At 37.9% G+C, this 27,608-nt stretch overlaps 1 protein-coding gene across 2 annotated transcripts in view; it reads left to right on the forward strand.

Annotated features, from left to right (window-relative positions):
* HPRT1 (hypoxanthine phosphoribosyltransferase 1) overlaps nt 1–12,075 on the forward strand; it is a 31,874-nt gene extending 19,799 nt beyond the window's left edge. The window contains exons 4-9 of one of the 2 annotated variants that reach the window (XM_036270502.1): nt 2,092–2,157; nt 5,123–5,140; nt 7,837–7,919; nt 9,712–9,758; nt 10,357–10,433; nt 10,951–11,595. In XM_036270502.1, coding sequence (XP_036126395.1) covers nt 2,092–2,157; nt 5,123–5,140; nt 7,837–7,919; nt 9,712–9,758; nt 10,357–10,433; nt 10,951–10,998 — 339 coding nt within the window. In that variant the 3' untranslated portion in view covers nt 10,999–11,595. Of the gene's footprint in view, nt 1–2,091; nt 2,158–5,122; nt 5,141–7,836; nt 7,920–9,711; nt 9,759–10,356; nt 10,434–10,950; nt 11,596–12,045 lie in introns of those variants that run through there. The other variant, XM_036270503.1, reaches the window with a different exon arrangement.
* The last annotated feature ends 15,533 nt before the right edge of the window (nt 12,076–27,608 follow it).

Below are 27,608 nucleotides of genomic sequence, written 5' to 3' on the forward strand. Positions count from 1 at the left end.
TAAAAGTAAGAAGTCTTGTTATCCCCATTTTCACTATTTAAATGTAATTGTTATAAACTTTTTTGAAGTTTTTTTTCTTTATTGATTTTACAGAGAGAGAAAGGGAGAGATGGAGAGAGATGGAAACATCGATGAGAGAGAACGTCGATTAGCCACCTCCCACATGCCCCCCTACTGGGGATCACAACCTGGGCATGTGCCCTGACCAGGAATCGAACTGGTGGCCTCTTGGTGCATGGGTCGATGCTAAACCACTGAGCCACACCGACTGGGCTGTTATAAACTTTTTAAAAGTACTAAACAAAACTGGTTTCATAGGCAACACATTGCTTTACTACTTGGTGTTTTTAATTATTATTGTTCCATGTTAGTTTGGATAGATTATCAGATTCTTTTCAGTAGGTACATGGTATTTCTTTGTGTGGACGGACTTAATTTAAATAGTTCCCTGTTAATATATATGTTGGTTGTCTGCAGTATTTCTGTTTTGTTTTGTTTTGTTAATAGTTGATACAGTGAACATTCTTGTGTGTACCTTTGCATACTTGTGAGTGTTTTTGTAGCATCAGTTCCTGGAAGTGGGATTGCTGGGGCAAAATGGCACGCATGTTTACAATTTTAATAGGTATTGCTATATTGTTTTCAAGAGAATGTGTAACATTATAAATTGATATTCTCATAAACAAGCGTGATTTATTTTTTTCTCTCGCTTTTGCCAACATATATCATCAGGCTTAAGTTTTGCCAGTGTTAATGGGTGAATAGTAGAATCACACTGTTTCAGTATTCGTTCCTCAGATAGATATAATTTTATATAGTATGACCTCTGTGAATTGCCTATTTGTGTTTGTTCTCCATTTTCCTTTTGGGTTCTCATTGTTGTAGTCCAATGTAATAGGAATATTTGTTACAGATCTTTTCTTTCAGTTTGGGTTCTTGTTATGCCTAGGTTTTTACCCTTTATAAGAATGTGGAAATATTCTGTTTTCTTCCATTCTGCTTATGGCTTTATTATTTTACATTTAGATTTTAATCGATCTGGAATTTATTTTTGTGTATACTGTGAGGTAGGGATTGTACTTTATTTTTTTCCAAAGTGGATAACTAGTTGATCAAATACCATTTATTGAATAATTAATGTTCTACTTACTGACTTGAAATACCATCTTTATCATATACTAAATCCTCATATATTTCTGGATCTGTTTCTGGGCTCTGGGTTTTTTGTTTGTTTGTTAATCAGTCCTCACTCAAGGATATTTTTTTCACTGATTTTCAGAGAGAGTGGAAGGGAGGGAGGGAGGGGGCAGAGAGAGAAAGAAAGAGAGAGAGATTTGTCTATTACTGTTTGGGTACAGCACCATTGTAATTGCTATAGCTTTGATCAGGTTTGCTCTCTGGTAGGGCAAGTACAAGCTCTTTTGTTCACCTGCTCTTTCACTGTAGTTTTCTGTCTTGAATCCGGTATAGCCAAATTACGGTCATTATCACCACCCACTACAGTGGGCATGGAGCATTCTTCTTTGAGAGTCCTATAAGAGTTTCTACTGGATTCTATTATATCAGAAAACTGGGATCCTAAGAGGAATGCCTTAAAAGACTACAAATCAGACCTCATTTCCCAGATTCTGCTGAAGAACTGGACCTGGGTTAGACTTTTCAGGGTAATATCTCTGATGTTGAATGTGGTATAGACCAGACCCTTCAGCTTGCTTGACTCATAGGAATAGTCCAAGGCCAGAACCAGACACCTGCCATGCTAATAACATCTCTTGTGGTTCAGAAATTACTGTGACTAAAGATGGTGGTTGCTATAATACTCCCCACTTGAAAATGGGTACACTCTATTTTTAGGACTCCTAAAACACCAAGTCAGTAATGGCCAATTTTTACTAATCTCTAATTGGAAGTTATATAGTCATTAATTTCTAGAAACCTAATTCTTATAATGTGTTAATTTAGAATAGCATAATGCTATGACATTAGATAGCTAACTTCTTAAATATTCTAGTTCCCATTTGATAATATGAAATATGTGTAAGTGTGTGTGTGTATACACACATATATTTATATATTTTATTTTTTAACTAGAATGACCAATCAACAGGGGACATAAAAGTAATTGGTGGAGATGATCTCTCAACTTTAACTGGAAAGGTATGTATCTTAAAGGGGAAGAAAAGAGTCCTTTATAACAAGAGTCAGTAACACTGTGCTATCAATCAAATCAAAGTCTACGTTGCCAAGTACTGCTATCTGCTTCTGTGGGGATCTAATTTGGGGATCTAATATATATATTTGTATAATTGAGAGAGGGGAAGGGAAAAAAGAGAGAGAAACATTGATATATTGTTCCACTTACCCATGCATTCATTGGGCGATTCTTGTATGTGCCTTGATTGGAGATAGAACCCAAGACCTTGGTATATCAGGATGATGCTCTAACCAACTGAGCTACCTAGTCAGGGCACACATAGTTTCTTAACAGATACAGAAGCTGAAAGTGTGGGTTCTGGAGCTGGACAGGTTTGATTCAAAGCCTGGCTCAGTACTTCCTAACATGTGACCTTGGGTAGTTTATTGAACCTCTCTCTCTCCCATATGTAAGATGAGGATGATAATGGCAGTCACCTCATAGAGTTAAGAAGATAAAGTGAAATAACGCGTGTACAGTTCTTACAACAGTTTCTGGTAGTTAGAACACTCAGTAAATTCAAACATACTATTATTTTAAGAAATCTCAAAAAGAGGTTTTTTTTAACATCAAAGTTCTTGTAGTACAGATAGTTGGCTGAACTAATAGAGATATTAAAATACTTGAGTATTTTTTTTCTGATATATGAAATTTTTTTTGGTAACCAATAATAAATGATAGAATGCTGTTTTTTAAGCTGGTAGTTAATTTTTACATATAGACCCTGTGCCAAATATAAAGGCATAGTCTCATAAAAGTTCCATAACACTTCTATAAGGTGGATACTATTATCCCCATTTAAAAGATCAGGAAAGTAAGATTCATCAAGGTTGAAGGACTTATTCAAAATCACACTGCCAGCAAGTGGTAGAGCTTGTTTTTGAATCTAGGTCTGTCAGGCTCCAAACCACTTTTCTTCCTCTGGCTTTTACATTTTAATGCTCATAGATTATTTGACTGAGTATCTATAAGGAAACTTTAACATACAGCACTTGTGTCAAATTCTGTGGTCTCATATCAGAGTCATGCCAAACTAATGTCATTCTCTTCAACATCTTTGGAAAACTTTTAAAGGAGAAATTATAATCTATTGATTCTTTCCTCTACCTGTCCATTTTATACACTACTGCTAGACTTATCCTCCTTCCCTTACAGCATGCTTTGCCCATATTTTGAAGTCATTTGAAGCTCTTACTTCTGAAGTCAGTTTTTAGTGCTGGAAGGTGCCTAGCCTTCACCTTCTGTGATTTTATTTGACCTTGCCTTTCCCACTTACTGGTTCTGTCCTGATATGTAGCTCTGTGATCTTAAAAGACCTCTGTTTCTAAAATAACTTTCTTTTCATGATAGGCACAGTAAAGCACATTTATTATGGAAAAAAATCAAAACATAAATTAGATGAAGTTATTTCTTGGTGGTTGCATTATGGGTTATTTAGACTTTCTATTTTAGTTTATCTTTTTGGGACACTATGTATGTGCAGATATGTATGTATATAACACCCCCATTTGCAGTTAGTGGATTCAAATCTGTGAAAACACCTCTTCAAATCTCTGTTTACTACTTGACTATTTTTGTGACTTTAGGCAAGTTGTTGATCTCTGAGCTTCAATTTTTTTCATTTAATAAGTAAAAATGTAGCTCTTTGACATAAAATAAGTTCTCAATTATGGTAGCAATCCTTACTCTTTTAGTTTTAAAACAGTATTGATGTATCTGGCCTTTGATTTATATGAAATGTCTCATAGCAGTAAAAGTCTATGATTATGACTTAAGATTATATAGCTACTTAGTATTAGAGCCAAGACTAAATCCAATTTCTCTGTCTCCTAATTCAGTGGTGTTTTCAAACTTATAACTTCATCCCATGGTGCACATTGCTGCAGCGGCGAACCACAGTTACGGATAGAAAAATGTTATCCTTCAAATGTGCTAGCTAGGGTAGAGAAAATGTTGAGAAAGAACCACATAGTAGATAGTGAAACAATTATTGGTTTGTTAATTATTATATTCAGTTTTACTAAAGATTGCAGTATCTTTTGAAAGACAAATTAGTTGTGATATGAAGAGAGGAGTAAATTATATATGAACTGTGGTAGTAATATTATGTATATTGTAAAGTACATGCAGAGTTATAGATTATACAAAATGAAATTTTAAAAAAGTCCTAATATTTCTTTCTTGCAACCCAATGGATCTTGTGTGCCCTCCTTTGGTAACCACTGACTTAGAAGAATATATAGAACATTAAAAATCTGATGCTATATGTATGTGACAGAGAAATGAGAACTAAAATGAACAATACAGTATGGATATTAGACCAATGATCATAACTAGTATGTGAATACTACTTATTCCTATAATTAACATAAGAACGCATAGGTAGGTATTTAGATGGTGTTCTCTCTAAGGGTTCTTCCAGTTATAAAATTCTGAGAGGTAGAAATTGGGGTGAAGTTTTATGGTAGGAGGAAGCAAAGATTGGTAATTTTTTTTAGATTAGTCTAAGAATATGAACACATCTAGAAAATGCAGAACAATTTTAGTCTAATGAGGAAATGGGTTTTGGATTGGATTTCATATGGTAAGTTAAATGCATGATTTTGGATTTATTTTCTAAATTGTAGTTACTGAATTTTAGAGTCAAAGACACATACTCATTCAAGTCCCTCATTTTACACACAGGAAACTGAGGCTCAGAGAAATTTTATGACTCGCCCAAGATTAGACCTCTGTTTAAGTAATAAAAACTTTAAAAAAACGAACATATGGGTCAAATTTTATTTTTAAAAATTCCATTGCAGTGAAAATTTCATATTAAAGAGTTCCACATCCCAACAGATGGAATTTGTTATGATGTGATTTGAGTTATAATTAGAAACACTGTCTGATTCATTGTACTGATTTTCATTTCTCTTTTTCTTCTAGAATGTCTTGATTGTTGAAGTAAGTTCTACATATTTTTAATATAATGTTTATGATTTTCTAACTTAGTATACACAGTCCTAAAGGTAAGCTAGGGAAAAAAAAATTCTCTTCATCAATTTTAATGATGCGCTTGTGTTATAAGAGAATGAGGATAGTTTTTGTCAAAAATACTTGGTAATTTATGTATACTGGATAATGGAAATTTTTGGTATATTTCTTTACCCCTCCTTTTAGCTAATTTTTTTTCTTTCTTTTAAAGTTAATGTATTAACCCTGGCCAGTCAATTAAAAATATTTATTATTTATTTTTTTCTTAAATTTTTTATTACTTTATTTTTGTTACAGATATTTCTCCTTTTTTTCCCCATTGACACCCTCCTCCCCATTCCCCTGGCCCTTGTGGCTCAGTTGAGCATCATCCCTTGCACCAAAAGGTCAATGGTTCAATTCCCGGTCAGGGCTCAATCCTCAGTAGGGGGCAGCTGATCTTTGTTTCTCTCTCTATAAAAATAAATAAATAAAGTTAATGTATATTATTCACGTGCATGTTTTAAATGTTTCTATTGCATATATGTATCCATATACTATATATATATTTTTTAATATATATTTTATTGGTTTTGAGAGAGAGAGAGGAAGTGAGAGGGAGAGAAAGAAACATCGATGTGAGAGCAAAACATCCATTGGCTGCCTCCTACCAGGGATGGAGCCTGCAACTTGGGCATGTACCCTGACCGAGAATTGAACCAGCAACCTTTCAGTGCACAGGACAACACCCAATCAACTGAGCCACAGCAGCCAGGAATACAAAATATACTTCAATCTACAAATTTATGTAGTGCCACACTGTACACATTCTCCCTTACAACTTGTTATTTTCGCTCAAAATTGGCTTTGAGATTATTCGTGTTGACACATACAGAGTCGGTTGGCCGTAAAATGCCACATAGCATTGCAGTATGTGTACAAATCAACCAATTAATGTCCTACAAATAGTGAGATTGCTTACAATTTTTCCTATTACAACAGGACTGCAAAAGTGTCCTTTTCATGACACAATGCACATTTGTGTGTGTTTCTTCTAGATATAGACACAAGTAGAATGACTGGGTTGTAGAATTTGTACATTTTCAGTTATACTATTATTGCCACATTATTTATCAAAATGGTGTATGCTTTATACTTTCATGCACCAGTGGAATGAATTCTCTTTTTTTTAATGTAAAATGGTTCAAGACTTAAGAGTAATAGAAACCCCAAATTCATTTTTTGTTGTTTTTAAGATTTTTAGAAACTTTAGCTTATTGATTAAAAATAAACAAATGATACGATTTTCAAAGTTTTGTGTATGTGAATATCCCTGGGAATGGGTTGCTTACTTAAAATGTAGACTCATTAATTTTACTTCAGATTGATTTATTTTCTCTGAGGTTATTCTGCCTAATAAATTACCACAAACTTAGCAGCTTAAAACAATACATATTTATTATCTCAGTTTCTATGGGTCAGGAGTGCAAGTACAGGTTAACTGGGTCCTCTGCTCAGGGTCTTGTCATGCTAAATCAAGGCTGGGGCTCCTATCTTACCTATGGCTTATGGTCCTCTTCCAAGTTCATTCAGATTGTTAGCAGAAGTTAGTTACTGTGGTTGCAGGACTGAGGTCCCTGTTTTCTTGCTGGCTGCTCTCAGTTCCTAAAGGTCATCCTCACATGGCACATGGTCCTCCCACATGGCAGTTTACTTCTTCAAAAGCAGCAGGAGAATCTCTCTCCAGTCTGTTACAATTATCTTGCATAATATAACCTAATCACAGGAGTGACTGTCCCATCATTTTCACAATTCCCTCTTCAAACTCAGTAGGAGGGGATTATTCCTGGTGTGTACACCTGGGGGCAGGAGTATCTTGGAGGCCATTAGAATTCTGTCTGCTACAGCCAGAAATCTGCATTTTTCACAGATCTCCAGCCCTGATGTTTCTGATGACTCACAGACCCTACTTTTTGAAGCACTGGTTTATACTATTTGTAGAGAGTATTTTCATTGAAGAGCATTAAGGTTATGGTTTAAGAAATATTTTCCCAATTAGAGATGGGTTTGTTTTGAATAATGTGCTACTTTTGACTAAGATTAACTTTCACGTAGACATTTTATATAGTAAAACCTTATTAATTTGCATACTTTTAAGATGGTATAAAGCAGGGTTTCTGAAAGTGTGGTCTCTTAACCACCTGAGAGTTAGCGGGGAGAGCATCCCAATCTTGAATGTACGAAAAAAATCTAAAATACCTTTTATAATGGAGGGCAGCAGCATAATTCTCTAAGAAAACATGCATGTACACACGTGTGTGTGTGTGTGTATTTAAATTAGTTGTCATTGACCTCTTGCTGCCTATAAAATCCAGTCCCGAGGATGGACACAGTCCCTCTGCTTGCTGAGAGCCTGATGATTGACAGATTCTAGAATATCTAGTGTATGACTTGTGGCGAGAATTACTGCACTGAAAAAAATAGGCATTATTCCATTTATACATGAGGTTTGAGTATTTTGTGTTTATATAATGACTAGTGTGTGACTTGTGGCGAGAATTACTGCACTGAAAAAAATAGGCATTATTCCATTTATACATGAGGTTTGAGTATTTTGTGTTTATATAATGACTCTGAATTTAAAGTTATGATGGTTTTATTTATCATTTAAATATCTTTTTTTAAAGGATATAATTGACACTGGCAAAACAATGCAAACCTTGCTTTCCTTGGTCAAGCAGCATAATCCGAAGATGGTCAAGGTCGCAAGGTATATATATATATATATATGTATATATATATATATAAAACACTTGTCATAGGATGTTTTCTTCATTTGAAAGAGGATTAAGTAATTGCCCTTTGTAAGGGTAAATGTTTTCAATGGTCAAATGTAATCTTCAAAAAGTAATATAATTTCAAATGAAATTCAGTATCCTTTGTAAATAATTGTGCATTTATCTGATGACTAATGATCTTGAGATTCTTTTCATCTGCTTATTGACTATTTGTATATCTTTTCTGGAGTGGTTAAAATATTGAAATTGCTTAAAAAATTAGTTACAATCATGCCTTATAGGTGGAGCTTTATTAAACATTAAGTTCTATAGGCATATGAAGTGCCAAGTTCCACTGAACTCTTAGTATAGCTTGCACGGAGTTTGCTGATATCTTTTCTGGAGTGTTCCTGACTGAGTGCAGTTAGAGGGATGGGTTTTGCTGTGAGTGATTTGTTTTTTTTTTCTTTCTAAATGGAGGCTGAGTCCAGGAGTGTCCTCTGTTTAATTACTGGAAGAGAATCATGAAGGACTTGGTTAGATGATCCCTTGGAGGCTAAGGCTTAGGCTAGTGATTCTCAACTTCTGCTACACATTGCAATTACCTGAGAGCTAGAACACACACACACACACACACACACACACACGAAAAAAACACCCCCACAACCTATGTCTGTGTCCCATCTTGTGATTCTGATGTCATTGGTCAGGGGTGTAGCCTGGGTAGTTGGGGTAATTTTTTTCCTTTTTATTTTAAGTTCTCAGGTGATTCTCATGTGCAGCTAAGGTTGAGAATCAGTTTAGATCCTTTCCACATCTTTTTTTTTTTTTTAAATCCTCACCTGAGGATATTTTCCCATTTATCTTCAGACACAGTGGGAGTTGGGGAGAGAGAGGAAGAAAGAGAGAGAGAGAGAGAGACGTGTACATGAAAGGGATATATCAGCTGGTTGCCTCCCACAGGACCCTGATTAGGGCTGGGGATGAACCGCCACTGCAACTGAGGTACGTGACCCTGACCAGAATTGAACCCACGACTCCTTGGTTTGCAGGCTGATGCTCCAACCACTAAGCCAAACTGGCCAGGGCCAGATCTTTAAATATATTTACCTAGGAAGGTATAAAATCATAAGTTTTATTGGGACTGCCTTTAACATATAGCAAGGCTTTCAAAGCACTGTGTACAGCTTTTCTTCATGGCAAAAAAATTTCAGCAGGCAGCATTGAGTTACAAAATTAGCTTTTGTTTGCATTGACTCATCCTACCTGCAGTTTTTGCTCTCAAAAATAAATACTAACTCCTTTCACATGCTAGTTACTTTTTAACCTAAAGTTCCTTTTTGTAAGCAAACTATTAAAAGTTTTGAAAGGTGATGCTCACCTCTCCTATGCCCTTTGTAGCTTAGGGATTGCATTTCCAGGGATTCTGGACTGAGAATTCATATATTTTCTTTGCTCATTGGCTCTCCCCACCCATTTATCTTCCTGATTAGCTGTCCTTCGATGGGTGCGTGGGTAGTTGGGGTGCAGCTCTAAGAAACAATCCATCATGTTCCGGGTGGAGATCAGTCAAGGGCCTCATCTGTAGTGTGAGCGCATTGCTGCCCCTTCCCAGTGATCCCTGCGATTTATTTAGTTCTCCATTTCATAGTCTTTCTTTGGGTATGTTAAAACTGACCATGGTATGCTAAATGCAGATGAAACCATGTTTCAGGACATGAATATTCTCTTTTATAACCACTGTAGTGTCTATATATGTCACATGTTACATTTTTAAATTAACAGCTTGCTGGTAAAAAGGACCCCTCGAAGTGTTGGATATAGACCAGACTGTAAGTGAATCACTTTTTGTCAATCATTTAACCATCTCTTTTTGTTGTTGTTAATCCTCATCCGAGGATATTTTTCCATTGATTTTTAGATAGAATGGAAGGGAGGGTGGGCAGGAGACAGGCACACACACATCAATTGGCTGCCTTCCGCAAGATCCTGACCAGGGCCAGGGATTGAACCTGCAACCCAGGTACGTGTCCTTGACCTGGAATCGAACCCGAAACCCTTCCATCCGAGGGCCAATGCTCTAACCGCTGAGCCAAACCAGCCAGGACAATCATTTAACCATCTTTAACCCAAACAAGTTTTAAAAATGGAATGGTTTAATTTGAAATTGATGTTTCCTGGCCCTGGCCTGGTAGCTTAGCGGGAGCATCATCCCAGTGCTCCAAGGTTGAGGGTTTAATCCCTGGTCAGGGCCCATACAGGGGTCAGGGGTCAACCAACGAATGAATGCATAAATAAGTGGAACAATGAATAGATTGATCTCTCTCACTATCTCTCACCCCCTCCAAATTAATAAATAAAATTTTAAAATATTTTTAAAAAGAAAGTGATGTTTTCTGTATCTAAATGATGAATTATGATTCCTTTTAGTTGTTGGATTTGAAATTCCAGACAAGTTTGTTGTAGGATATGCCCTTGACTATAATGAATACTTCAGGGACTTGAATGTAAGTAAAACTTCTTTTTCTCACTCTCATCTTTTAGAATCCATATAAAAATTTACAAAAGAGAATTGTTTTCTCTTTCCAGCACCTCATAATTTGAACAGACTGATGGTTTCCATTAATCACATAAAGCTGTAGTCAACTAAAGATGTCCTTAGAGCTGGAACTTGGCCAGGCTAGGGTGATACTTCTTGCTGGTTGAAATAGTTGAATAGCTTTAATATACACTAACTGTCTCATTATTATTTTAGTGGTCATAAGTAAGAAATAAATGAACTAGATTAAGGCTTTTAAAATTCACTCTCCTTCAAATACCCTCCTCCTACTCTGGCGACAGGAGTCCTAAGAATGCATTAATGAGCATAGGTCAGGAAGATTAAGAAGACTATACAAACCTCTGTTGTGTAGTAAAAAACCCTGCAACATAATGCTGTCCATATAAGATATGAAAAGTGCTATTTTTGACTTTCACTTCAGAATACACTTTTCTAATGTTAACTTCTGGATTTTTATTTTTTAGCATGTTTGTGTTATTAGTGAAACTGGAAAAGCAAAATACAAAGCCTAAGATGAGAGTTCAAGTTGCATTTGGGAACATCTGGAGTCCTATTGAAATCATCAGTAAAGTTATCAAATGTTCTAGTTCTGTGGCCGGCTGCTTAGTAGAGCTTATTGCATGTATATTCTAAGAATTTTATCTGTTTTGTATTTTTGAAATGTCAGTTGCTGCATTCCTGAACTCTTTATTTGCACTATGAGCATAAAGACTATCAGTTCCATTTGGGTGGATTGTTATTTCACTTGTGAATGAAAAATCTCTTAAACCACACCACTATTGAATGAAAATATTGAAATTGTAACTGTAAGAAACAGTTAAAGAAAATATATATTAGTTTTTAATTGGTATTTTAATTTTTATATATTCATGAAAGTACAGAAGCAATTGAATATTGTCAATTATACCACTATGTGTCTAGAAAAGTGAAAAACAGTCAAGTTTTATATCAATGACAGCATCTAAGAGATAATGTTGTATCAGTTTAACCGTATGTCCTGGAATTAGTAGTATTTCAGTATTAACTGTATTTTCCTGCTTGTTCAGATTATTTTTGGTGACCCTTTGTTAACAGTTCCTTTTAAATACAAATCAATAAATTCCAGAAAACATTACTACTTTTTGAATTCATCAGTGTAAAAGTCCTTAAAGTCTGTCTCTTTAAAAGAAACTATGCATATATATCATTTCTCTACAAATTAACCTGGTGTAGTTTTCTTTTGGTTACCTTTTCTTCGTCTGTTAAGTTTTAGTAGCTAGTTTAATTGTAATCTTTACCAAGCATGGCAAATAATAATTATTTGGTAGAATGGATAGGTGGAACTAGTGAAATTCTTACCTGCTTCAGAGATATTAAATTTCAGACAAATGGTATACCTTATTACATTTTACTATGCTAAAATAACATGACGTCCTCTTGGAATTCTGTTAGAAATTGTTTAGATTGCAGTCTCATCTGCATCACAACAATTTGTTTCCAAACATGTACCTTTTTTGTGTAGATCATACTTTATTAACTAAAGAACAACAACAATAAAACCTTTTGTTTTCTGGGAGCAGGAAGAAAAGTTTTAAATCGAACAAACAAACAACAACAACAACAAAAAAAAAACACTTCTTAATTGCTTCTCTGTTCCAGGTAAGGCATGAACTAGCAACCTTGTGAGCCTTCTAGCTATATTTATGCCTTTAAAAGTTTGCTGTAGTTCCTAGCAGCAAAGTGGGAAACTTTAAATAATTGGTTATAATCCTAGAACTCTCTAGTTAACAAAACTTCATTTTTGTTATCTCATTTGATCTTAATAACCCTGTGAGGTTGAGGTCAGTGTTACCACATGTGAGTGTATTATCCAAGATAACTCCTGATTCCTCCCTATCCCCTGTCCCAATATGTCACCTAACTGAGGTAATTCACACTGCAACCTTTTCCCCACTGCTGATCCTCCCTACTGATCTCTTTTCAGTTGCAGTTACTATCTTTATTAGGTCGAACCATATGAAACTACCATTTTTGTAGGTAAAAGTAGTTGGCTACTGGCAATTTATTTTCAGTGATGTAACCTAATAACATGCTGTATAATTCACATTTGTATTTATTACTCACTGTCTCTCCACTCCACATTTTAAAATGTAAGCTCCATAAGGAAGGCAATTTTTTATCTGTCTTGTTCACTGATGTATGTTTACCTAAGTCACTCAAAGATAATAGGAACTCAGATTGTTGTTGAATGAATGAATAGCTAACAGCTTGGGGTTACCCTGTCCTGACCTTGGCTTATATTGCTATGTGATATTGAGTTACTTAACTTTGGAACTAGATTACTCAACTGACTAATGAGGATAATGCTGTCTCCTTCACAGGTTTATTATGAGAAGTAATTAGATGCTATAGCACAGGTGAAATAGGACAGTGGCCTGGGACATACCAAGTACTCCATAAACATTAGTTGCCACTTCAAAAATGAATGTTTTGAGAAGTTAGGTGCACAGCTTGTAAGAGGCAGAGATTTAAACCAAAATCTGTCTGATTCTTGTCGCAGTATCATGAAGAAGCTGAACTGTTTCTCCTTCTGATTCACTCAATCTCTTTAGTCTCCAGTTAAGTAATCTTTTAGCTGGTTGGCAAACCCAACAAGAAACCCAGCTAACAGTTAGGAAGGAACTTCCTGAACTCATATACTTTCCTGATAAAAATATTCCTCAAACCTTGTTTAACCTGCTTTTGGGCATACAACACTAATAATTTTATTATTTCAACCAATTTTCAACAGGACATAGTCCATTTATAAGGTGGGGGAAGGGAGATGCTGACAGAAACAACAATAAACTCTAGGATAATAGTCTGTCAAAGGGAGGAAAAAAGTATGCTTTGGCCAGTTTGGCTCAGCGGTTGGAGTATCAGCCTGTGGACCAGAGAATTCCGGGTTCGGTTTCCACTAGGGGCACATACCAAAAAGAAAAAGAAAGAAAAAAGTATTAACAATAAAAAAGCTATAGCCTCCTGGGGTCATTTAGTTATTTAGTATAGGAGCCAATGGTCATCAGTGTCACACTTCAGTAATCCCTAAGGGCTGCGCTTTCATTACAACCCTGTATGATATGGGATGTTCATAAGGAAAGGAAAATGAAATTTCATTTGCTTGATTATAGGAGACAGGGAAGCATGGAATCTGTTTTGGGAATATTACCATCCAAGGGATTGTTGGTGATTAAAGAAGAGGTAGTGATGTGGAAAATTCATGTGTGGAACCCATCATGTTTTTCTGTACTGTGAATGCTTAGAGTATTATATGTGTATCATACCTCTAAATATTGTAGGTCCCCATTTTAAATCCATGTGTAAAATATTTATAAATAATCTGGGCTACTACACTAATTCATTAGCTTGTAAAGTTAATCAGTGAATGTCCTTCCCTATAACTGAGATTCTAGAAATGCACTGAGCATCCACTGTGGGCCAGGTACTGAGGAAGACAGGGTAAGATTCCTGATTTCATGAAGATTTTATTCTAGTTGGGCAAAGGGACAAGTAAACAAGATAATTATAAATAGTGGTAGGCTGTGGAAAACCTAAAACAGCAATGTGCTGGGTGGGAGTGATGGGGGGTAGGCACCATGTGTTAGATAAGGTGGATAGGGACGGTCTTGGTTGAGCTTTGACTGAATGGAAAATAAACCAGCTACATGAAGGGCTAGATGTATACAGTTTCTTGCTGTAGGAATAGCAAATGCAAAAGGTGGTGAGATGGTGACTGTTAACCTAAAAATAAAAGGCAGTTCAAAGTGAGAAGCAACAAACATTTATTTTCGATCAAGGAATAGCTATTTGGGAATCACTGATTTAAGCAGAAGCCTTCACTAATGTTCCAATTAAGAGGCAAAGACAGTGGATATTTATGAGAAAGGGAAGAGGAACAATTACATTAATAGAAAGAAGGCATTTGTATAGGTATAGACAACAAACATAGTGATGCTAATTCTAAACAATGTTTTTAATTTTCAGTCATAGTCATTGGCCCTGTAGTCATATCTGCTTTCTGCTTATCTTTGCAAACAGTTCTTTGGGACACAAGGTTGTTTTACACCCGGTCCAAAGGTTATTTTGCCCTGTTTTAACATTCCAAAGATTTGAGGATAAGACATGCAAGGCAGTTCCTCTGGGATGGCAGCCCTAGCTTCATTTTAAAGTGGCTCCTTTTATTTTTATTTATTTATTTACTTTTTTATTCTCACCTGAGGATAGTTTTCCATTGATTTGTGTAGTTTTTTTTTTTTTTTTTTTTTTAGATAGAGTGGGAAGGAGGGAGGGAGGGAGGGAGGGAGGGAGAGAGAGAGAGAGAAAGAAACATTGATGTGAGAGAGACACATCAATTAGTTGCCTCCTGCACAACCCCGATCAGGGCCAGGGATTGAACTTGCAATTGAGATACATGACCTTCACTGGGAATCAAATCCAAGACTCTTTGGCCCAGGGACCAACACTCTAACTGCTGAGCCAAACCAGTCAGGGCTATTTTTTATTTTATTTTATTTTTCAAAATTCTCACCCAAGGATATTATTCTTCCATTGATTTTTAGATAGAGTGGGAGGGAGGGGAAGAGAAAGAGAAACATTGATGTGAAAAAGACACATCAATTGGTTGCTTCCTGCACAACCCTGACCAGGGCGGGGGATTGAACTGCAACCCAGGTATGTGCTCTTGACCAGAATCAAACCCAAGACTCTTTGGTCCAAGGATCAACGCTCTAACTGCTGAATCAAACAGGCCAGGGCTAAAGTGTCTCCTCTTATTGTTATGATTATTATTTATTTATTTTTGGAATCCTCACCTGAGGATATTTTTCCATTGATTTTTAGATAGAGTGGAAGGGAGAGAGGGAGGAAGACTGAGAAACATCAATGTGAGAAAGACACACATTGGTTGCCTCCCACATGGCCCCAACCAAGGTCAGGATCAAACCCACAACCCAGGTACGTGCCCTTGACTGGGAATTGAACCTGTGACCCCTCAGTCTGCAGGCTGACACACCAGTCGCTGAGCCAAACCAGCCAAGACTTTTATTATTATTTGACATGACAAATCATCTGAGGTATTAGAGGGAGAGGAAGGCCAATGTTGCTGCAGTTAAAGAGAATGGAAGGACCTGAGATTGGAGAGGAAGGCCAGGGCCAGACCGTGGACAACCTGGTAGGTTATGACAAGGAGTATGACTTTTTTTGCATTCTGCAATGGGAAGGCACTGAGACTTTAATGTCTCAGTGAGGAGGTTGGGCATGACATGTTCAGGGTGGTATGACCATAGGCTCACGCTAAACAAAATAAGTCAGGTGGTAAAAGTCAAGAACCATATAATTTTACTCATATATGGGATAAACTGAAAGCAGCAAACGAACAAAAACGACTAACAAAAACTCATATCACAGACAATAGTATGGTGGTTACCAGAGGGAAAGGGGGGGTTAATAAAGGGTATAGGGGGTCAAATATATGGTGACAAAAGGAGATTTGACTTTCGGTGGTGGGCACACAATGTAATATACAGACGATGTTTTATAGAATTGTATACTTGAAAACTATAATTTTATTAACCAATATCACCCCAATAAATTTAATAAAAAATAAAAATTAATAAAAACAGAATTTATGGAAATATATTTACTAAAATGGATATAAAGTAGGGAGTGAAAAGATTTTTTTTGCATTTTTATAGGCACAAGCCCCTCTAAGCCATTCTGCAAGTAGGTGCAGGGGCTTCAGGAATAAAATTGGCAATGCCAGTAGTAACCACTGTTTAATACTTTTAATATGTGTCAGATGCTGTGCTAAGTGCTTTATATACATTATTTTTATTTATTCATAGCGCATTTCACAGAAGAGACCATTTTAGAGGTTCAATGGCCAAATTAGTGGAGGGAAGGCTGCCATGGACAAATTGGCCAGCATTTCTTTTCTGGATCATTGCAGTAACCTTCCTCCAAATCTCTTGCCCCTGACTAACACACAAACAGCCTTAACCCAGTAGCCAAAGTGATCCTAACTAAAATATTAGTGAGAATGAGTCACTGTTTGGCTCAAATCCTCCCTGTTGCTCCCATTTTTGGAGTGAAAGCCAAAGTCCTTACAATGGCTAATAATCTATTCCTTCCAACCTTGATGCTTCAAGTACCCTGGCTACCACTACACAGGCATGCTGAACAAGCTCCAGAATCACCCCGCTTCTGTGTGTGCCATCACCTTGGCTGGAGAACTTGGACTACTGCGGGAGCCTCCCAACTGCTCTCTCCGTGCCACTGCTCTTGCATTCATACTTTTTGTTGTTGTTTTAAATTTTCAATTGTTGACACTATAATTGTTCTTTTTTATTTATTTTTATTAATTTTTGTTATAGATGTTTCTCCTTTCACCCCACTGATTCCCCCTCTCCCTCCCTCCCTGCCCTGTCCCCAGATTTGTTGTGCATGTCCACTGTTCATGCATACATACATATAAGTTCTGTGCTTTATCTCTCCCCCACAACTTTTTTATCCATTCGTCTACTGATGGACACGTGGGCTGTTTCCAGATCTTAGCTATTGTAAATAGTGCTGCTACAAACATGGGGGTACATATATTCTTTGTGACTGGTGTTTCAGGCTTCTTAGGGTATATTCCTAGAAGTGGGATCACTGGGTCAAATGGAAGTTCAATTTTTAATTTTTTGAGGTAACACCATATTGTTTTCCATAGTGGCTGCACCAGTCTACATTCCCACCAGCAGTGTACTAGAGTCCCCTTTTCTCCACACCCTCACCAACACTTGTTTGATGATTTGTTGATGGCATCATTCTGACAGGTGTGAGGTGATACCTCATTGTTGTTTTAATTTGCATCTCTCTGATGATTAGTGATGTTGAGCATTTCTTCATATGTCTCTTAGTCATTTGTATGTCCTGTTTGGAGAGGTGTCTATTTAGTTATTCTGCCCATTTTTAAATTGGGTTCTTTGTCTTTTGTGGAGTTGTATGAGCACTCTCTATATATTGGAAATTAACCCCTTATCTGATATATCATTGGTAATTATGCTCTCCCATATAGGGGGTAGCCTTTCCGTTTTGATGATTGTATCTTTCGCTGTGCAGAAGCTTTTGAGTTTGATGTAGTCCCATATGTTCATTTTCTCCTTTGTTTCTACTGCCTTAGGTGATGTATCAATGAAAATTCTGCTGCGTATGATGTCTGAAATTCTGTTGCCTACAGTTTCTTCTAGGATTTTTATGGATTCATGAGTCACATTTAAGTCTTTTATACATTTTGAGTTTATTCTTGTGTAGGGTAGAAGTTGATGGTCTAGTTTCATTTTTCTGCATGTAGTTGTCCAATATTCCCAGCACCATTTATTAAAGAGGCTGTCCTTACTCCACTGTATGCTCTTGCCACCTTTATCAAATATTAATTGAGCATATTGCCTTGGGTCCACTTCTGGATTCTCTGTTCTGCTCCACGGGACTATATGCCTTTTCTTATGGCAGTACCAGGCAGTTTTGATTACAGTGGCTTTGTAGTATAACCTGAAATCTAGTAATGTGGTCCCTCCTACTTTGTTCTTCTTTTTCAAGATTGCTGTGGCTATTCGAGGTCTTTTTTGGTTTCATATGAACTTTTGAAGTACTTGTTCTAATTCTGTGAAGTATGCCGTTAGTATTTTGATGGGGATTGCATTGAATCTATAGATTGCTTTGGGTAATATGGACATTTTAATGATGTTAATTCTTCCAATCCATGAACACGGTATGTGCTTCCACTTTTTTATATCTTGCTCTATTTCTTTTTTCAATGACCTGCAGTTTTCTGTGAATAGGTCCTTCATTTCTTTGGTTAAGTTTATTCCTAGGTATCTTAATTTTTTTTGCCTCAATGGTAATTGGGATTGTTTTCTTAGTTTCTCTTTCTGTGAATTCATCATTGGTGTATAAGAATGCTATCGATTTCCTGACGTTAATTTTTATCCTGCTACTTTGCCAAATTCATTTATTAAGTGTATTAAATTTATGATGGAGTCTTTGGGGTTTTCTACATATAGTATTATGTCATCTACGAGTAATGGCAGATTCATTTCCTCCTTTCCAATTTGGATCCCTTTTATTTTTTCTTCCTGTCTGATTGCTGTGGCTAAGACTTCCAGTACTATGTTAAATAAGAGTGGCGAAAGTGGGCATCCTTGCCTTGTTCCTGTTCTTAAGGGAAATACTTTTAGTTTTTTTTGTTTTTTTTTTTATCCTAACCCGAGGATATTTTTCCATTTTTTGTACAGACAGAGTAGGAGGGAGAGAGAGGAAGGGAGAGAGAGAGAGAAACATCGACGTGAAGGACACATCGAGTGGCTGCCACCCGCACGACCAACCAGGGCCGGGGACAAACTGCAACCGAAGTACGTGCCCTTAGCGGGAACCGAACCCGGGTCTCTCCGGACCGCAGGCCGACACTCTAACCGCTGAGCCAAACTGGCCAGGGCGGAAATACTTTTAGTTTTTGCCCATTGAGTATGATGTTGGATGTAGGTCTTTCATATATGGCCTTTATTATGTCTAGATATGATCCCTCTATTCCTACATTGTTGAGCATTTTTATCAAAAATGGATGCTGGATTTTGTCAAAGGCTGTTTTGGCATTTGTTGATATGATCATGTGGTTTTTATTCTTCATTTTATTTATGTGGTGTATTACGTTTATTGATTTGCGAATATTGTAACAGCCTTGCCTCCCTGGGACTAATCCCACTTGGTCATGGTGGATAATTTTTTTGGTGTATTGCTGGATCCGATTTGCTAGTATTTTGGTCAGGATTTTGGCATCTATGTTCATCGGAGATATTGGCCTGTAGTTTGTTTTTTTTTTTTTTTTTTTCTTTGTAGTGTCTTTTTCTGGTTTTGGAATTAGAATTATGCTGGCTTCTTAAATGAGTTTGGAAATCTTTCTTCTTCTTGAATTTTTTGAAATAGTTTGAGCAGAATGGGTGTTAGATCTTCTTTGAATGTTCAGTAAAACTCCCCCGTGAAGCCATCTGGGCCTGGGCTTTTGTTTGCTGGGAGAGTCTTGATTACATCTTCAATTTCTTCTGTTGTTATTGGTCTGTTCAAGTTTTCTATCTTTTCCTGGTCCACTTTTGGGAGACTATGTGTTTCTAGAAATGTGTCCATTTCACTTAGGTTGTCGAAATTGTTGCCATATAATTGTTCATAGTAGTTGTTAACGATCTTTTGTATTTCTGTGGTGTCAATTGTAACTTCTCTTTCATTTCTGATTTTGTGTATTTTGGTTCTCTCACTTTGTGTCTTGGCGAGTCTATCTAAGGGTCCATCAATCTTGTTTATCTTTTCAAAAAACCAGTTCCTTGTTTCATTGATCATGTGATTTTTTTTTTTTTTTTTGGTCACTATGTCATTTATTTCTGCTCTGATCTTTACTATTTCCTTCTTTCTACTTGCTCTGGGGTTTTCCTTTTGTTTGCTCTCTAGTTCTTTAAGTTGTGAGGTTAGATAGTCAGTTAGAGATTTTTCCTGTTTTTTGAGGTAGGCCTATAGTGCGATGAACTTCCCTCTCAAAACTGCTTTTGCTGCATCCCATAGATTTTGTGTTGTTGCATCTTCATTTTCATTGGTTTCCAGGAAGTTTTTTATTTCTTCCTTGATCTCCTTGGTGACCCATTCATTGTTTAATAACATGCTATTTAGCTTCCATGTGTTCAAATGTCTTTGTATGTTCTTGTTGCAATTGATTTCTAGTTTCATGCCATTGTGATCTGAGAAGATGCTGGATATGATTTCAGTCTTCTTGAACTTGTAGAGACTTAGTTTGTGCCCTAACATGTGGTCTATCTTTGAGAATGTCCCATGTGCCCTTGAGAAGAATGTGAATTCTGGTTTTGGGATGTAATTCTCTGTAGATATCTATTAAATCCATTTGGTCTAGTGCTACATTTAGAGTCTCTGTTTCCTTGCTAATTTTTTTGTCTAGAGGATCTATCCAGTGATGTCAGCGGGGTTTTGAAGTCACCTGCTATGATTGTATTGCTATCGATTTCTCCATTGAAGTCCTCCAGAAGATTTTTAATATATTTTGGTGCTCCTGTATTGGGTGCATATATGTTTATCAAGGTTATATCTTCCTGTTGGATAGATCCTTTCAACATTATGTAGTGGCCTTTTTTGTATCTAATTATGGCCTTCATTTTGAAATCTATTTTATCAGATATGAGTATTGCTACCCCAGCTTTTTTTTCCTTTCTGTTTGCTTGGAAGATTGTTTTCCATCCCTTCACTTTCAACCTATGTGAGTCTTTGTTGTGAGGTGAGTCTCTTGTAAACGACATATAGATGAGTCATGCTTTCTTATCCAATCAGCTACTGTGTCTTTTTATGGGAGCATTCAATCCATTTACATTTAAGGTGAGTATTGATATTTTCTTATTTATTGCCATTTTTGTTTAGTGTGGTTCTATTTTTCTTCCCATTTCTCCTGCTCATTATAGCAGTCCTTTTCACATGTCTGGCAGTGCTGGTTTGGTGCTAATGTATTCCATTAGCCTTTTTTTGTCTGTGAAGCTCTTTATTTGACCTTCTATTTTGAATGATAGCCTTGCTGGGTAGAGTACTCTTGGATTCAGATCCTTCTTTTTCATGACCTTGATTGCTTCATGCCATTCCCTTCTGGCCTGTAGTGTGTCTTGTGAGAAGTCAGCTGAGAGCTTATGGGGATTCCTTTGTAGGTAACCTGTTGCTTCTCTCTTGCTGCTTTTAGGATTCTCTCTTTGTCTTTAATTCTTGGCAGTTTGATTACTATGTGTCTTGGTGTGGGCCTGTTTGGGTTCTTCTTACTTGGGGCTCTCTGTGCTTCTTGAACTTGAATGCCTTCTTCCTTCACCAAATTAGGGAAGTTTTCTGTCACTATTTCTTTGAATATATTCTCTAACCCTTGCTCATTTTCTTGTTCTTCGGGGACTCCTATGATGCGAATATTATTACGTTTACAGTTGTTCCACAGTTCTCTTAAGCTGTCTTCCTGTTTTTTAATCGTTTTCTCCTTTTGGTTTTCTGATTGGTTGATTTTTTCTACCCTGTCTTCTGATTCACTGATCTGGTCCTCAGCTTTCTCTACTCTGCTTTTTAGACCTTCCAATGTGTTTTTCATTTCTGATATGTCATTCTTTATTTTTTCTTGGTGGCTTTTAATTTCCAACTGGTTGATTTTCAACATTTTTTTGTCTTTATCTTTACTCATGGTGCTCATGTCCTGAAACATGCTGTTGAGCTTCCTCAAGATCATGGCTCTGAATTCTAGTTCTGTTAACTTCCTTAACTGCATCTCATTTATCTCATCTTCGGTAGAGGTCTCTTGTTTTTTCATTTGGCTTTTGTTTCTGTGTTTCACCATTTTGGCTATCACAGTGGGCTTTGGTGTATGTTAAATTTTCCCTGTGGGTGTTGGTGTTCTGCTGTTTGTGGCTCCCTCTTCTGGGTTTGGATGAGGCAGGGAGGACCCACTTTAAACACCACTGTCAAGTCTTAACTTTCCTGGTTAGAGTTGTAGCCCAGGGAATGGTAATTATTCTCTAGCTTTTTTGCCTGGAGGCTATTAGTAGGGGTCACCTGAAGAACCTTGGTTTCTGAGTTCACTGAAAAACTCCCTCAGGTGCTCAGTGTAAGAGGATTCCAGAGGGTGGGGCAGATGCTGGTTGTTAATGGGCCTGAATTAACATTTCAATGGCCACTAGGTAGGGTTGAATCTCCGAGGGAGGGGCCACCACCTCTCCCCAGGGCCCTGGGAAGGAGTAAGATGACCACAGTCCTGTGTGGCTGACTCAGCAAAAGCTCTGAGCACCCTCCAAATCCCGAGTGTCCCCACACAGTTCCAGTCCAGTTTGCCTTCCCTCTGCTGGAGCCCAAGGTGAGTGCCTGCTGCCAGTTTAGCCTCTGTCCGGACTCTGCGTCGTGGAGCTGCCTGGGACTTTTAACCCGAGGGCGCTGCTCCCAGGTAAGGTTGGCTGAGGCTGAGGCACCAGCTGAGGGTATAGCATCCAACCAAGTTGGCAGGATTCAGCCCAGGGCGTAGCACCCAGCAAGTCACCTGGACCCAGCCGAGGGTGTAGTACCCAGCTGAGGTCGCAGGACCCAGCCGAGGGCGCAGCTTCCTGCCGAGCCCTGGTCCCAGCCAAGTCCACTGGTCTCAGCCCAGTCTGCTGCGGACCGTGGGCTCCTGGCCCCCTCTTGCGTCCTCTCAAGCCTACCAGGATTGAGTCAGTGTCCCTACTTATGTGGTCCTCCAAGCTGACTTTCGGTTGCCCCTTCCTGATGATTTGTCTTTATTTTAGTTGTAATTCCAGTTTGGTCCTTGGAGATGGTCTGTGTAGCTCCATTCACTCCGCTGCCATTTTTTCCCTCTATAATTATTCTTTTTTTCTTTTCTCTCTTTATATGATGATCTTTGAAAAATATATTTCAAATTATATCACTTGCCTGCTTAACACTTGAAAACTCAACCTATCCTTTGGCCCATCTGTAAACTAGCCACTGCCCACTTGTCTAATTTCATTTATTCTTCTCTGCCTTGCTCGCTTCAAGAACATTGCTGTTCGTTTAGTGCATAAAGCCTGCCAATCATCTCCCCCTTAATCAACCTGTCTGGCTGACGTATCACCCTGGTGAACCTTTCCCTGACAGTCCTCTCTTAACTGCCTCAAAGTCATTCTCCATTACATTACCTGTTTTAGTTTTCTCCTGGTTTTTAACACTGTCAAATTGTCAAGCAGTCCCTAAATGATAACTGCTACAGCTGCTAGGTTGGACTTCCCACTTTGCCATAGATTCTGCCTAGAAGAAAACAGCCCAAGTGAATACCGATAGTTTATTACTTAGTATATGCAAGATCATGATATCAGTTTCCCTTATCCCCAGTCCCACAGGATGACCCAAACCAGAAAGGACAGATGACATAAGTGGTGGGCTGCCCTGTCATGGAGGAGCTGGCTCCATACTCCAATTAAATTATCTTACTGCCTGCAGTTCTACCCTAGGTGAGGAGGCAGATGAGAAGCTGCCTCATGAGGGTCCCTACGAGATCAGGAGGTGGGTGACAAATGGCTTTGGGATAGCTCCTCACAATGCTGTTTATCTTGTTCTGTTCCTGGAAGGGTCACAAGACTTTCTCTGGGATTTGGGTCAGACTACAGCTGACCTTGTCTGTGTAGCCTACATGGAGATGTCCGAAGCAGATCTTTTCCCTTACAAGCACCTGCCAAATTGATTTTTTCCTTTATTTTTCCCCTTATTGTCTGTCTCCCTAATAGACCATCAGCTCCATGAGGACAGGACCTTGCCAGTCTTGTTTACTGCTATATTCCCAGCACCTACAAGAGTTATAAATTATAGTGCTCAATAAATATTTGCTGGGTTCCCAGTCAGGACATGCCCAGGTTGTGGGCCCGATCCCCGGTGCGGGGCATGCAGGAGGCAGCCAATCGTTGTTCTCTCTCATTGATGTTTCTATCTCTCTCTCCCTCTCCCTTCTCTAAAATCAATAAAGGAAAAAAAACACTTTTTTTTAAAGAAAGTTTTAATCAAAATATTTTGAAATTATATCTGAATTACCTACAATTAGAAGCAAAACATATGTTACTGGTTGAGCAAAGAAACCCTGATTTCTTAATAATAGTTAACATTAATTGTACTGGCACATTCAAAATTTTATGATAATCCCAATAAGGTGGTTTTCTTTTTTAATCATCCCAATTTTACACATTAGGAAATTCAGGACAATAGAGGTTGCATAATTTGCCCAGGATCATACAGCTAGAAGTGGCAAGTGAGGAATTTGAACCCAGGCAATCTTATTTCAGAACCTGCCCTCTTATTTCATTGCCACTTAACCTTTAGTTCCCAGCTCTTGTGTGGAAAGTAGTACACTGATAGCATAAAGGAAAGGATTAAACTTTCTGAAGGTAATCATTCCAAATGACTTGTACATTAAACAGCTTTTTGAGGCCACGGATAATCATTAAGAATGTAAACTGTCTTCCTCTGGCATTAGGAAACATTTTCAAAGATAATTACAAAGTTTCTCCAATGTGATCTTCAAATTTTTCTACTGGCTTCTTTTTACGATCGTGTGGGCAGCTTCAGACAAAATATCTTTCTGGCACGAAGGATTGTATGCGCTCTCTGCCATTTTAAAATGTGAATTTTATAGATACTTCAAACCACTTGAAAGAATAATGATTTTTAAATATTGTTATTATTATTATTTGTAACGTCAGGCACTAACTGATAAAAACTGCCAAATTAATGCCATGGCCGGTTTGGCTCAGCCATTAGAGCATCGGCCTGCAGTCCAGAGTGACCCGGGTTCGGTTCCAGCTAAGGGCACGTACCTCAGTTGCAGTTTGTCCCGGGCCCTGGTTGGGTCATGTGGGTGGCAACCACTCGATGTGTCCCTTTCACGTCGATGTTTCTCTCTCTCTCTCTCTCTCTCTCTCTCTCTCTCTCTCTCTCTCTCTCCCCCTCCCACTCTATCTGAACAAAATATGGAAAAATGTCCTCGGGTGAGGATAAAAAATAAATAAATAAATAAAAACTGCCAAATTAAGTTTCAACTTTTTTCACAATATGGGGATGTACTTCATAATGAGCTTCCTCGTTATGCTTTATGACTGAAGTGACTTTCAAACTTGGTAGTTTTTCAGTAGAACTTCCTCTCCTAACATTTTTTTTTTCTATTTCTTTCATTATGACAATATTTGAGGGTTCTTAACATAGATAAAAGTTTCAGTTATATTGCACATGGCTTCCTCTGAAACACTTGCTCTACATCTTCCCATAGCTCCTGTGTCCTCTTGTCTCACCTCCACCCTTTCTCAAGCAATTCCCTATTTCTCTGGCACCACAAGATAGTACACGTTCACCTTGTATTTGCCCTGCCCTAGTCCATAAACAGCCATGACTCCAAGGATCCCTGGTTCCTTTATTTAAGAATGGTATTAGAAACCAGGATCTGGGAGCTAAATGTGCTTATCATTGGGGTGTTTGCTTCTAGGTTCTCCCAGTGGATGGAGCTAGAAAATATAATAAGCATTCTAACCCATGTACACACACACCTATATTACTGTATCTGTCTATCTGTATACACATGAAAATAAACATACTAATTTTTCACTTTAATCCACACCACAAGATTCTCACTAGCCTGCCCCTTTTCCTTACTTTTAAACCTTTTTGTTTAACAGCAAGAATGTGGCTCTATTCACTTATTTGTTCACCCTAGTATAATAAACTAGTTACATATGCATATAATAGATTTACTAACTAGAGTATAATATTTGTGGACAGTTCTTTTTGTCATAAGCCTTCTTAGTTATTTTCAACTCCATCCCTTTCAGTGTGGCTGTATTATTCATCTATAATGCAGTTTGATTTATTTATTAGTGTTATATTCCATTTAGACTCCTGGCTTCCATTTCCTAGTTGTAATTAATTAGTTATAGTGAAACATACTAAGTGTCAGAACTATATAAAAAAAGCCTGCTCTGAGATATTTTGTTGCCTCCCGATTCCCAGTAAACTGTTTCTACTATCCCTACTTTACACTCCTTTTCCCACCCACCCTGTGTCACCTTCGTTTTTAATGGCAGTTACATATTAACCAAGTGCATACTACAGATAGGCACTTTGCACACATTGCTTCATTCATAGTTCACAACAACCCCTTGAGGTAGGTAATATTACTTCCTCCATTTCCTTAGATGAGGGAGCTGAGCCCCAAGGAGTATAAGAAACTTGTCTATAGTGACTTATCTAGAACATAACTAGTACTCAAACTGGGTTCTAATACCAGGTATTAGTGTTCAAACCACCCCTTTCTTAAAATTATTTCTGCCCTGGCCAGTTTGGCTCGGCGGTTGGAGCATCGACCTGCGGTCCAGGGAGACCCGGGTTCGGTTCCCGCTAAGGGCACATACCTCAGTTGCTGTTTGGCCCCGGCCCTGGTTGGGTCGTGCGGGTGGCGACCACTCAATGTGTCCTTTTCGTGTCGATGTTTCTCTCTCTCTCTCCCACTTTATCTGAACAAAGAATGGAGAAATATCCTCGGGTGAAGATAAAAAAACAAACAAACAAAAACCAAAATTGTCTGTTTCCTCCTCAGTCTCACTCCTCCTGAAGCCCAGCCTTCCAAGTCACCTTTATGAATACATTCTGTTAGCTGTTGGGACCCTTGTTGTAGTTATTCAGGCGTGGTTAAACAAGGTCAACAAGGGACCACCTGGCCTTTGGTTGGAACCTGGGGGATGATGTCACCTTCAGTTAATTCTGCCCTTTCCAGTATAAAAATATATTTACGTGTGTTAATTGTAGATTTGGAAACATAATTTCTTTAAAAGGTCACAGAGCCTTCAAGAAAACAATTGTCTGGGATCACGTAGATTAAAAGAAGCAACCACATTCGACATTATTGCTGTTCAATTCAGTAGATAGTTAATTATAGGGTCTTCATGGGTCCAAGACTTTGTGTTGGATGCTTGGGGGATAAGATGAATGCAAATTGCACTTGCCCTCCAGGGCTTAAGGTCTAGTAGGGGAGGGTGGTCAAATATACAAGTGATTCTAATGCAAGGCAAGGCTTTCTTCAATGTTAGAAGAGGAGGGCACAACTAATGCAATGGGAATTCTGAGAGAAAACTCTGAAAAGTGAGGGGAAGGTGGGAGCATTTTGGGAGAAGCTTCAGAGAGAAAAAGCATTTAAAATAGATCTTGGAGAATAGGAAAGGTATGAACAGATAGATATAGAGGAAGGAAGGCTGGGGGAAAAGTTTTAACCAAAAGGTCTGCTTAGACATAGGTAAAGAAAAAATTGCAGGTCAGTGTGGGAAATGGTGAGTAGTCTATTTTGGGTGTGGCAGAGAGGATATAGGGGGGAATGATTAGAGAAAAGCCAGACAGGTAGATCAAGGCCATTTTAAGGGATCTTTGTATCAGTTAAGATGCTCAAACTAGGCTTCCAGTCAGTTTTCCCAGCTCAAACTGGCTTAAACAATAAGGAGGTTTATTAACTATGTAATTGGAAAGCCCAGAGGTAGCTCAGGCCTGATCAATTTGA

This window comes from Molossus molossus, unplaced genomic scaffold (genome assembly GCF_014108415.1).
Source record: "Molossus molossus isolate mMolMol1 unplaced genomic scaffold, mMolMol1.p scaffold_m16_p_2, whole genome shotgun sequence".
Taxonomy (NCBI): domain Eukaryota; kingdom Metazoa; phylum Chordata; class Mammalia; order Chiroptera; family Molossidae; genus Molossus; species Molossus molossus.